Source organism: Scyliorhinus canicula, chromosome 6 (genome assembly GCF_902713615.1).
Source record: "Scyliorhinus canicula chromosome 6, sScyCan1.1, whole genome shotgun sequence".
NCBI lineage: Eukaryota > Metazoa > Chordata > Chondrichthyes > Carcharhiniformes > Scyliorhinidae > Scyliorhinus > Scyliorhinus canicula.
Window position 1 is genome coordinate 98074552 of NC_052151.1, and position 13403 is coordinate 98087954.

Sequence of the window (13403 nt, forward strand, 5' to 3'; positions counted from 1 at the left end):
TAGTCCGGAGTGATTCTCTCCCGTTTTCCGGCGGGCGTGGGCACTTAGTCCCCAAATGGGAGAATCCAGGCCCAGGTTTTTTTCTTTATTAGTTCATGGGATGTGGGCATCACTGGCTGGGCCAGCATTTATTGCCCATCCCTGAGGGCATTTAAGAGTCAACCACATTGCTGTGGGTCTGGAGTCACATGTAGGCCAGGCCAGCTAAGGATGGCAGATTTCCTTCCCGAAAGGACATTAGTGAACCAGATAGATTTACACAATCAACAATGGTTTCTTGGTCATCATTAGACTTTTTTTAAATTCCAGATTTTACTGCATTCAAATTCCACCATTTACCCTGGTAGGAATCAAACCCGGGTCGCCAGAGCATTACTCAGGGTCTCATAGATTATTAGTCCAGTGACAATACCACCACGCCATGCCACCCCTGTTCTCAGCAGAACGTGTTTCCAAGTTTATAATGCTTAAATGGGCTTAAACTTGTTGGAATTTATAAGATGCTAAAGGGGATTGACAGGGTAGATGTAGAGCTCATGTTTTCCCTTGTTGGACATTTAGATGGAGATGCCATAGTTTTAAGCTCGGGGGCAGATTTAAAACAGAAATGAGGAGGAATTACTTCACTCAAAGGGTCATGATTCTGTGGAATTCTCTATCCCAGAGTGCAGTGGATGCCGGAACACTAAACTAATTTAAGGAGGAAATAGATCCGAGGACCCCTTATCGGAGTAGAGGCATTGAGGGGGTCCGCTGGTCACGTTCGGGGGATTGGGAGATCGTAGTAGCACCATTTAGAAATGGCATATCTTCCTGTACTGAGGAGCTCCGCTAATTGTGACCTCGGGGGGGGGGGGGGGGGGGGGGGGGGGAGGCATTCCTCATTGGGGTCCGGAATAGTAACAGAGTTACATTCGATAGTGAGGTCATTCTTGGCACTACAAGCCCTAAGTACTGATGTCGCGACTGAATTGTGGCGGTTCGTCATCCCTTTGGGAGTCGCTATTCTGGGCAATTCTGAGCAATTCCCGGCCCAGTGGGCATTCTAACCACTGGGCCGGAGTTAGCGCCAAAGAGCCTGGCAGTCGGAGCTATTTTTAAGCACTCCACTCACCACACACTCACTGCAGCCACCAAGATGGCTCAGAGAAGACCTGCCCCCTGAAGTCGGGATTCCAAGGGACACCCTCTTCCCCAGAATGGGCCGCAGACACAAGCCTGTCCTCCTGCATGGGAGGTGATTGCAGAGGCAGTTAGCGCTGGCAATCTCACCAGGAGGAGACAGCTGGTGATCCGGAGGGGTGGAGCTCACTGGTGAGTCCTCTGACCTGAGTGGGGCAGAGAATGAAGGAGGGTTCCAAAGGCTGCAGTCCAGGTGTCCTCTGGTGGGGTGAGCTCTGCTGATCCCCTGCTTCCTCTGCAGTAGGGCATCGCCTCTGAAGAGTGCCAACACCTAGGGGGCTCTTGATTGAGCTTGACTCATGCTGATACGGCTGGGGTATGAGGATGTCCAGAGAGCGGCCTAGATGGGCTCCCAGATGACCAGAGGCCTTTTGAGCTTTTAAAGGACACCGGCAGCACTCAGCAGCGTGAGCAGCCAGGGGTTGCGTTTAAAAGACAGACTGCAAAAACGGCAGTCAGGGCCAGGCTACCCTGATCCCGAGGCCACCAAGTCACTACCAGCTACTGCCCTTGGGCAGTCATCCCCTAGCAAGCCTGACAGTTTTCATGGTTTTTCAGTGTTTTTTTAGTCTACCTCTTCCCCTCTGTAGCCATGGTGCCCAGTCCACGTTTGTAAATACTTGTAGTAAACCCCGCCTACATGACTTGCGCATGAGAGGAACGGAGCAGCACAGAAAGGCAAAGCACACTGTGTCCAACCCCATTCATACTTAAATGCATGCAAATGCCGGTTTTGCATGCAGCCGCTGGCACGGGGCACAAACTTCATTATCTCCACCAGCGAGGAACCGGAGCATGGCGTCCAAATCGGTGCCGGGCGGGGACCTCTATTTTGGCCTGATTCTCCACCCTATCGTCATTCACATTCGTAAGGCGGAAAATTTTGCCCTAAGCGTCATTTCCGATGTGAAGCAAAATGCTTTTCCCACCAGATAGGTTGGCATGATCCCAATCGCAATCAACCCACTTCGTCTTATTTTTTGCAAGAGGGGCATGTTTTGCACCGGCATTGAGAGAGGCAGAGCCTAAACATGCCAGGACCTCCAACTCCTCAGAGATCCGGTGTCGTTTCTCAAGGGCGGCCAATCTCAAATTTAAGTGACGAGTCCATTTCCCCCCACCCTCCCCACCCCGACATCACAACCTCATGCAGACAAGGGGAACACCACCAACCCTTCACCACAGAGGGAAAACCACCCCCCATCTCCAAAGTTTGGGTCAATACCACCCCAACACCACATAGGCATCATGCTGACCCAACACCACCACCCCCAATCCACGCCCGCCAGCATCACTCCCACCAGCCCCTCACCATCCTCGCTGGCACCAGCACCACCCCCCACAATTGCCAGCACCAGTCCCTCACCAAAGTAAGTAACACTGTGCTATGGAGTTGCCAAAGGTTCCACACCCGTAAGGCCCTCTTCAGGCCTTGCTCCTGGGCAGTACTAACCTGGCACAATGACAGCTCCAAGTAAGGTACCAGGGGCAGTGCCAGGGCACTGATCAGCCATTTCCCTGATTACCTGAGGGTTACAAAGACTGAGCACCCCCACCCCCCTCCAGAATAGTCTTTGCGTATATCCAAAGAATTCTACTGTGGCTGCAAGAAGGTCCTCAATGAGGAACCCTTGGACTTTGATACCTGAGTTGTATCAGCTGTTTCTATGGAGGAAAACAACCTCCAGTACAGGCATGCATTCAGGCATAAGTGGTCGAAAAAGCACCACTATGAAACAAATGTGGTCAGGCAGAGTACTTCCTCTTTCTGGAGAACCCACTATAAAAATACCATGGTTTGAAAGAACACCTGCTCAAACGAGGAAGCACTTCAGAGTTAATGGACCGCTAATTCCCCCTGGAACTGTCAATCAAGACGCTTGTAAAACAAAATAAATAAATAAAATTGAATGTATACTTTGCAGTTCAAAGCTTTGAGGCATCTCAGAAAGCCCAGAGGCTTCAAAAAGTGAATGGGGCATGAAATGGAATATGAAAAAAAAATCACTTCAAAGCTTTTCAAGGCAACAGAGAGAATCAACCTGGCAGCTCTTTGAAATAGACATGTTGGAAGAGAGTTCAAATCTTTTCAAACTAACAGACAGAAAATTAGCCCTGCGACCCCTAAACCAGATGTGACCCCCGACCTGAACCCCTCCAGCACACCCAAACCCCATGTCCCTTGAAGGACCCCATCTGTACCCTGGCAGCAGCTGCTTTGCGCATGGCCACCTTGGAGGTATATATGCAGATTGTACTCATCTCCTTGCTCCCCCTCGCAGTCCATGGCACCTGGTCCCCAGTTTTAAGGGCCAGTAATAATATGCGCCCAGGTGACTTCCTGCTGGGGAGATATGGGAGCATACCAGAAGGCCGCTGCATTTGACTTTAATCTCACTGACAAACAAGCCCTTATCGAGTTCTTGCTCTTTCTGCGGCGAGCCGGGAGCATCGGAAATTGTTTAACACCCAGCGTAAATCTCATTTTGCCTTCTCGCTAAATTCACCAGTTCAGCTGGATTTGCACCTGGGGCTAACAGGGCTGAAGAATTGCCCCCATTATAACAGTTAAGAGTAAAGTTTTCTTTTAAAATATTGTTCTGGTAAATTATAAGAAATATGGGCACTATTATCGTTTAATTATTTCCTTAACATTTTGATACCTTCAAGCGTTCATGTCTTCAATAGCCAGTATAATATTCGCCCAGACGCCTTGCTCATGTGAAAGATGTGTCTTGCATGATAATTTACACAAAGCCAGGTAAAGGTCATAACTATCCATAGAACGGACCTTTGGAGATATGCAAGCACAACTGAAACAGAACTGTGTCATAAAACCATTGTGTACTACTTTTAGTATTTTATTTACCGTTTTTGATTAGTTGCTCCAAGTGTATGAACAGAGTGACCAGGTCATAAACTCAACATACATGCCACAATCTCCTGACTCAGTTGAGTAATTCTTCTTCCATTGAACATTTGCCATCAGATTAAGAGCCTTTTGAGCATGTAACTAGCAGAATCGATAAGGTCCCACACAGGAGATTAGTAAACAAAATTAGAGTACATGGGTTTGGGGAGAATATAATTATAATAGAATGGATTGAAAATTGGTCAATGGACAGGAACAGAGTATTAAATGGATCATTTTCAGGATGGCAGGCTGTGACTAGTTGAGTACCAGAAGGATCAGAATTTTAATGGCCTGCCATATCCACTGGCAGGAAACACACCATTGGAGGGCTGTAACATCCTGGCTGCAAGTAAATGGTGAGAGATTGGGATGTGTTGATGCCCAAAGGGAGCTGGGTGTCTTTGTTCATAAGTTGCATTAAGCTAACTTGCAGGTTTAGCAAGCAATTAGGAAGGCTAATGATATATTAGCCTTTATTGTAAGAGGATTTGAATACAGGAGAGGAGACTGATGAATGCTCTCTGGAGTTTGAAGAATGAGACGTGATCTCGTTGAAACCTGTGAAATTCATACAGGGATTGTCAGTGTAAATTCAGGAAGGATGTTCCCTCTGGCTCGGGATTCTAAGACCACGGCTCAGCCTCGGAATAAAGGGTAAGCTATTTAGAACTGAGATGAGGAGACATCTCTGCAGTTTTTTGCGATCTTGGGCCGAGCAGTTGCTATACCAGGCTGTGATGCAGCCGGATAGGATGCTCTCTATGGCACATCTGTAGAAGTCTGAGGGAGTTGATGCAGGCATGCATGCCAAATTTCTTTATCTTCCATAGAAATTAGAGACGTTGTTGGACTTTCTTGACTGTTGCATCAACGTGAGTGGACCAAGTCAGACTGTTGGTGATGGTGACCCCCAGGAACTTCAAGCTATTGACCATTTCCACTTTGTAGCCTTTTTAAAGGTTGTGAGATTTGATGCCTCTCCAACCCGCCCAGGCAGTGCATTCCAGACTCCCACCACTGGGTGAAACATCTTTTCCTCAAATCCCTTCTAAACCTCCCTCCTCACCTTATAATGATGTTTCCTCATTATTGATCCTTCAACTAAAGGGAACAACTGCTTGCTATCCATTTGTGCACACTCCTCATAATGTTATACACCTCAATCAGGTCCCCCCCTCCCCCCCCCTCAGCCTTCTCTGCTCTAAAGAAAACAACCTGAGCCTGTCCAGCCTCTCTTCATGGCTCAATTGCTCCATCCCCAGGCCACATCCTGGTGAATCTCCTCTGCACCCTTTCCAGTGTAATCACATTCTTCCTATGATGTGGTGATCAGAACTGTATAGAGTCTTGGTGAGACCACACCTGAAGTATTGTATGCAGTTTTGGTCTCCTTACTTAATAAAGCATATACATACCATCGAGGGAGTGCAATGAAGATTCATCAGACTGATCTGCGGGAGAGCAATGAAGGTTCATCAGACTGATCTGCGGGAGAGCATTGTTGTTCTGGTAATAGAGAGTTTTGTATGGCTCCAACATAACTCCCTGCTCTTATAATCTATGCCACGACTGATAAAGGTAAGTGTCCCTTATACCTTTGTAATAACCCTAGGTACTGTCCTGCTGCCTTCAGAGATCTGCAGGCAAGCACAACAAGATCACTCTGTTCCTTTGAGCTTCCTGGTGTCTTGCCATTCATTGAGTATTCCCTTGTCTTTTTATTCTTTGCAAGGTGCATCACCTCAGGCTTTTTAGTGTTAAATTCCATCTGCTAAAGATCTGGCCACCTGACCAACCCATCTATATTCTCCTGTAACCCAAGACCTTCTTCCTCACTGTTAACCACCCTGCCAACCTTTATGTCATCTGCAAACTTATTTATCATTCTCTGAACATTCTCATCTATATTGTTTATATATATCACAAACTATTAGGGAACGACAACTGATTCTGTGGTATGCCGCTGGACACCTGGACGCTGTGGTATGCCACTGTTGACTATCGCTGATCAAACTTTGCCTCTCCAAATGGCAATTGATTCTGTCCCTCAGAATTTTCTCCAATACTTTCCCTACCACTGACTTGAGACTCATTGGTCTGTAATTCCCTGGTTTATCTCTGCCACCCTTCTTGAAAATTAAACCACATTAATACTCTGGCACCTCCTTCATGGCCAGAAAGGAATTCAAAATTTGGATCAAAGTCCCAGTAATTTCCTCCCCTGCAGCCTGGGGTACAACTTATCTGGACCTGTGGATTTGTCTACTTTTAAGCCCGCTAAAATCTCCTCAATCTCTATGTCAAACTTACTATGTCAAACCGTTGAAGAACTTCACAGTCTCTCTCCCCGAATTCTGTACCCACATCCTCCATCTCCCGAAGATAGATGTGAAGTACTTGTTTAACACCTGACCAATGTCCACCGGCTCTGTGCACAGTTTGCCCCCTTGGTCCCTGATGTGCCCTACTCTTTCTCTTGGAAATTCCCTTTGGAATTCTCTACCCCAGAGGACTGTGAAGGCTCAGTCATTGAGTGTATTCAAGACAGAGAAGGACAGATATTAAAGATATCAAGGGATACAGCGATAGTGTGGGTAAATGGCACTGAGGTAGATAATCAGCCAAGATCTAGTTGAATAACAGAGCAGGCTTGAGATGCGAAATGGTCTGCTCCTGTTCCTATTTCCTATGTTCCTATTTTGATAAGTGAGTCTTGACTCAGACTTTTCTACAACACATAATGACACTAAGATACAGACAGTTTCATTTCTCTACTTTTCCACGTGAAAACTCGGCCTCTTGTTAAATAGCCACATTTGAGTGCACATGCAGCCAAGAACATAGAACATACAGTGCAGAAGGAGGCCATTCAGCCCATCATGTCTGCACCGACCCACTTAAGCCCTCACTTCTACCCTATCCCCATAACCCAATAACCCCTCCTAACCTTTTTTTTTTGGTCACTAAGGGCAATTTATCATGACCAATCCACCTAACCTGCACGTCTTTGGACTGTGGGAGGAAACCGGAGCACCTGGAGGAAACCCACGCAGACACGGGAAGAACGTGCAGACTCCGCACAGACAGTGACCCAAGCCACGAATCGAAACTGGGATCCTGGCGCTGTGAAGACACATTGCTAACCACTGTTGTACCATGCTGCCCGGCACAATCGGCAGTGTAATGGAATACTCGCCACTTGCCGGGTGAATGCAGCTCCAACAACTTCCCAATGCAGTGAATGGAGATTTGGCGAAGCGCCAAATTCTCCGTCTTGCTGCCAGCTGTAGCGAGGCCGACTTACTACCATTACTAATAATAAGACAGTGATCCAGCGGGGAATCGAACCGGGGACCCTGGCGCTGTGAAGCCACAGTGCAAGCCACTTGTGTTACCGTGCTGCCCTGCACTAAGAACTGTATAATATTTTACAATAATTAAAATCCAAGTCCTCCACCCATTACCCTCACTATAGAGCCAGTATGAGATTTTTTTTGACCGCCTTAAATATATATTTATTTGGAATTGTGGTTTGAAAACACTTGCAAACAAAAATCCAATGCATTGTTTCATTATGTCTTTGTGATAATCAATTTGCAACAGCTGAAATCTGACAAATAAAAAATAGGAAAAATAAAAAAAACGGCTATTGCATGAGATCAAAATCTACCCTCCTATCTCGAGTGAATCTGGATGATTTAATTGTCAAACAGTGTTGGGAGTCACTTGAGTTATCCATGGATTAAGAATTGCAGACTATTATAAATACACTGCTCAGTTTAGTGCTGAGTTTATTTTTGGTCTGGCTTGGTAGTGGGTTGAAGGGAGCAATATAAACATCATGTGCTATTTCATTACAATTAACCTTATTTCTTTCAGCTGTTGCTATGAGGAGACGACTCAGAAATGACTGATGTGGAGCCTGGTGTCACAGATTTTGTTTCATCAGGACGGGCAGGCCGCAGAAATGCCTTACCTGATATCCTTGGCTCTCCAACAGGAGCCAATTCATCTGATTTACCACACAAACTGTCAGAGTTATCCATAAGCACAGGTAAGGACTTTGGCCAAGAATTTCCTGTAATTAGTCACTATAGTAGCTACAATCTAAATAGAAATATAAAGTCAATGGACTGATTTCTCTGATTTTGAGGCTAGGTCTGGAGCATGTGTCTAGCTTTACGATGAAAAGGTTGGTGCCACCCTCGCCTCCGCAGCAATGCTCCGCCCGTTAGGGGGCGAGCAGTCACCCCACGTAAAACCCCCTGCGTTCCCAACAGAAACGGCTAGAGAATTGCTGGGTCTGTGGCCGCGCCATGGCGGCGATCTGCAGGTGGACCTCCCCTGCCAGATAGTGCCCCCCCTGCCAGCTGAGTGGCTCCCCCCACCACCACCTCTCCCCCCCCCCCCCCACCCCCCCCCCCCCCCCCCCCCTCCCCAGACTGTGGCAGCACTGGACACAGTCCACAACCAACATGCCAGGTTGACAAAATTCAGATCACAAGTGATCCATGCCGTGGGGAAGTCGGCCCATCAGGGGCGGAGCATCGGGGGAGGGTCTTCAGGTGACATCCTGAGGCCGTCCCAACTGCGTACGTCTTACTCACCAATGAGCCGCTTTGGAGGGGGCGGAGCATCCGAAAACAGACACCGCCCCCGATTTCGGCATCAAAAAGGATTCCATGCCCAATTGCCGAATGCAATTTCGGCGTCGGCAATCGGAGAATCCTGCCCAATATCTTTGCCGAAAAAGTTGTAGCAACTGAGCTTTCAGCTATATCATTGAATAATTATAGATAATTCAGATATAGATTTTTTTGAATTTATCTTAATTATGCAGATTGTGCACAGGAAAAGGAGTCAGATACTGTGGTGCACTTGACGATGTTCTTGCATTGTGTAAGAATGCAGGTTTATGCCTGAATCCCAAAACCCTGTTATTGTTCATAAAGTAGGGAGTCGGAGACCAAGAAGGAATAGAAAATGTGAGGAAAAATCCTATAGTCCCCTTCCATGCATCGCTGTGTGGCTTGCTTAAGAGTGAATTAGGAAAATCTTGGGATCAGGCAAAACCTTGGCAGATTCCTTACCAAGCCTCAGTTACTGATGATTTCAAACATTTTACTTCAGTTTTTCTTTTGGAAAAAATGATTGTATTGGTCTCTGAATTTATGAGATGTAGACCACTGTGCAAATAAATGAACTGACCAAAATAATCTTCTCACCTCATAACTTCATAATTTATTCATGTATAAAGATTTGAGCAGATTAAAATGCCATTAAATTCCTCTTGGTATCATTTCGCTAATAAGCAGCACTAAACCCATATAAAGCAGTCACAAAGATTGTAGTTTCACCCACTTTTCAGGTGTGATCTGAGTAACTCAACATTATCATGCCTTTAGTATACTTTGGGGTGAAGTGCCTTGATTAAACTTATCCAGTTAAATGGGCAATTTATATGAGCCACACGTTAGTGGTGCCTTGGCTTCCTACAAGCCATGCAGCATTTTCCAAATGCTGTGTACATGCTGAACCACATATTGGATATATATACTTGCATAAGTATAATGGTCCTTGACTTGCAGAAAGAGCTATGCAGACCAATGTAATCTGGTAGCATATATTGTGCAGCCGTAAGGAATTGCCTTTCATAGTGGTACGTAGAGGTAAAAACACAATCGAAAATGTAGCACACTGTCAATTTGTCTCACTGTATTGTCACCCTGATGGTTCTCATTGACGTCAATAAATCTCAGATTCAGCAAATCTGTCCTGAAACCTTTGCATCATATTTATACTGGTATGAATGTAATTGTAGTGCGAAACATCAAGGCCAACAAAGAGATATGAGTACCTGACAAGACAAATTGTCAGTTAGTGTCCAAAGGTGTGTAGCTTAGGTGGCCATTATCAATACGCAGGGTTGTAAGGATAGGGTGGGGGATTGGCCTAGGTAGAGTGATCCTTCAGAGGGTTGGTGCACACTCGATGGGCTGAATGGCCTCCTTCTGCACTGTAGATTCTATGAAATACTATGAATTCTACGAAAAATCTCAAAGAATGACATCCTCTATGAAGGCTTTCCTAAATAAGAAGTGTAAACAAAAATGAATGAAGATCTAGATAAATCCTATGAAAACAAATTCAACACTATTATTCTTTTCTACCTGAGTAAGAAGGATATTAATTGTAAAAAGTGTGTTTTTTGCCAAAATGAAACTGGAAAGAGCAGCACTCTGAAATATCTGGATAATATTGCTAAGGATACAACAAAACCTGCATAAATCATAAATATTCAAAAAAGTGTTTTCAAATTACAAAATCAATCACCACAGCTATATTTTCTAAGCAACCGATAACTGAGATATATATCCTTATTCATAATTATTTTTCTTTCTCTTGATTTGATTCCAGATGAAGGAGAAGAAAAAACATCTCCATCAGAAGCACTCCCCAAACCTCCAGAATGTGAGGAGAAGGACAATGCATCATAAAAGGGCTCTGAAGTGCAATATTACATGACAAGTGTACATATCATTTTCACAAGAGACACCTTGAGGCTCAGATTTATACATCACCTCAAAGCCCCAGATTGCCACCCCAAATTTAAGCAAGCTAGGTATTTCGGTATTTTGAGAATATGGAGAAAAATTAGATTGAATTTTCAAAGATAAAATTCAAGCAACATGTTTTGCTTTACCTGATTACCTTTTCTTTGACTGATAGCATTTACCAACACACTGATACATTCAAATTATATTGCTATAACCAGGCAAAATCTAAGATGTGTGGCTAGAATATTAAAGGTATCAGTAATTTGTGGTTCAATGTTTAGAGTACATCTAGAATTTATTTTCTGCTCTAACAATGATTTCCAGAAAATGGCGTATAGAGGAGATTGTCCTATTTCTAATTCCAAAACTATTATTTGCTCTCTGTTCTTTGTGGCATTGTACTGTCTGGTCTTCTGAACTTTCAGGATGGGCATTGACTGCTTTGTACTGTTGTAGCTTGTATGGTATTTGCAAAACCTTTTAGGTGAGATTTTTGATATAAAAGTCACCTTTTAAAAAAAAACTCTGCTATTTCATGTGTCCCTCTTAAAAATCTGTCTTGCAAATGTGAACTGAAATGTAAAGCTCAAACTGATTCTTTACTAAAACGCTGCAGTGGGATGATGTGGGGGTGGGGGGTGGAGTGGGGCATGGCAGAGGGAAATGGAGGTCAAAGGGGGTTTGGGAGATGGGTGGTGAAGAGTTCAGGGGGGCATAATTGGGTGGGGGTGTTGGCCTTGAACATTAAAACCATATAAAATTTCAGAACAAACATATATTGGCAAGAAAACATCCCGCTGCATACCATCTATCTCTCAACTCATGAATCAGTACCCCCCTCACCACTTGGAGGAAGCACTGATGGTAGCAAGAGCACATAATTCACTCTGATGTTGGAATTCACTGTCCATCATCAAGTGCAACTTAGTAATACCAATTTTGGCCATGTTGTCTGAGTTCTGACAGACACAGGGCGGAATTCTCCGTCCAGTCACAGCAGTAGGATTCTCAGGTCCCACTGCAGTGTTTGGGAAATTTGGCTGAGCGCCAAATACTATGTCCTTGGGAGTCGTGGTAGCGGGGTGGACTCGCAACGGAGAATCCCCGCCATAGTTGTAAGACTGGGCTTGCAGTAGGTAGTGAAAGAAACAATACTACCCAGCTCTCCATCACCAGTGTACCCTTGCTGAAGTGTGTACTGTCAATATGACGCACTGCAGAAATTCATCAAGGCTTCTTTGCCAGTAGCTCCCAAACTAGTGACCTCCCCACACTATAAGGACAACAGTAATAGGTACCACCTTCCAATCCCTCTACAAGTCAAAAAGAATCTTGACTTGGGTTTATATTGTTGTTCTTTTATAGATATTGGATCAAAATTCTCCAACCTTCAATCTAACAGCACAAGAGGAGCACCTGTATCAAGCAGACTACAAAGAAATAAGCAGAAGGCCCACCACCACCTGCTCAGAGAAATGGGGATGAGAAATAAATATTCTCCTTCCCATTGAAGCCTACATCCTGAAAAGGAATTAAAAATAAGGATGTGTTCTGGAAGCATGCCAAAGACATTTTCAAGTCCTCAGTTCATCATAATGCTTTTAAGTAATTTTTAAAGAATATATTCTGTTAGGGAAATGGATGAGAGAGGACTGAAACTCCTTCCCTTACTGTCTGTAATCAGTATGATTTTGAAAAGAATGGTGCATGCTTCTTAACTGCTGAGTGCGTACAATTTGAATGGCTTGAAATAGAGAGGATATTTATTCATGAGTTCACTCTGAAAACCTAACATCATGTCGTCACTCACACACACACAAACACACATACCACACATGCACTTACACACTTTCCCTCTCTCTCAAGGAAAAATCAATTAAAGATGATAGTGCACTTATACAATTTACAAAGACATAGTTCATAGTTCATGGGCAGCAGGGTAGCATGGTGGTTAGCATAAATGCTTCACAGCTCCAGGGTCCCAGGTTCGATTCCCGGCTGGGTCACTGTCTGTGTGGAGTCTGCACGTCCTCCCCCTGTGTGCGCGGGTTTCCTCCGGGTGCTCCGGTTTCCTCCCACAGTCCAAAGATGTGCGGGTTAGGTGGATTGGCCATGCTAAATTGCCCGTAGTGTCCTAATAAAAGTAAGGTTAAGGGGGGGGGGGGTTGTTGGGTTACGGGTATAGGCTGGATACGTGGGTTTGAGTAGGGTGATCATGGCTCGGCACAACATTGAGGGCCGAAGGGCCTGTTCTGTGCTGTACTGTTCTATGTTCTATGTTATGTGATTGTCTTATCTAGGCGCAGACACGGTAACTAAAAAAAATGTTTCCACTCTTGAAGTTAGCTAGGTGAATTCAATAGCCAAAGTTGTATATCAAATTTGTTGCAGGTTTCTCTTGAAGTGATGGATTTTCAGCAGGCCACAACATTAGTTGCTTATGTTTTTATTATCAGGAGATTGATTTTGCTGTGCTGGGAGACTTGAAAAGGAACAGTCTTAGAAACCTTCTGGTGTTGCAGTCTGCAGTTTTAAGGCATAGATGTTGCTGCCTTTGTTGCTGTGGTTATTGATTGCTGTATTGTTTTCAGACTGACTGGCTTCTCCCTGATGCTTGAAGTAAGGTTGGTTACCCGAAGACAGTTTCAATCAGGTGACAACATGGTCAATACTTCTAATGTCCATCCAGAACGATTTGAAGTTTGAATTCATTCTACACAATGGGACAAAAACAGAAAATACTGCACAGT

General features: G+C 44.7%; 1 protein-coding gene across 5 annotated transcripts in view; it reads left to right on the forward strand.

Annotated features, from left to right (window-relative positions):
* pkib (protein kinase (cAMP-dependent, catalytic) inhibitor beta) overlaps positions 1–11176 on the forward strand; it is a 115918-nt gene extending 104742 nt beyond the window's left edge. For all 5 annotated transcript variants that reach the window (XM_038799716.1, XM_038799714.1, XM_038799713.1 and 2 more), the window contains exons 2-3: positions 7976–8150; positions 10514–11176. In XM_038799716.1, coding sequence (XP_038655644.1) covers positions 8003–8150; positions 10514–10593 — 228 coding nt within the window. In that variant the 5' untranslated portion in view covers positions 7976–8002 and the 3' untranslated portion in view covers positions 10594–11176. The remainder of the gene's footprint in view (positions 1–7975; positions 8151–10513) is intronic.
* The last annotated feature ends 2227 nt before the right edge of the window (positions 11177–13403 follow it).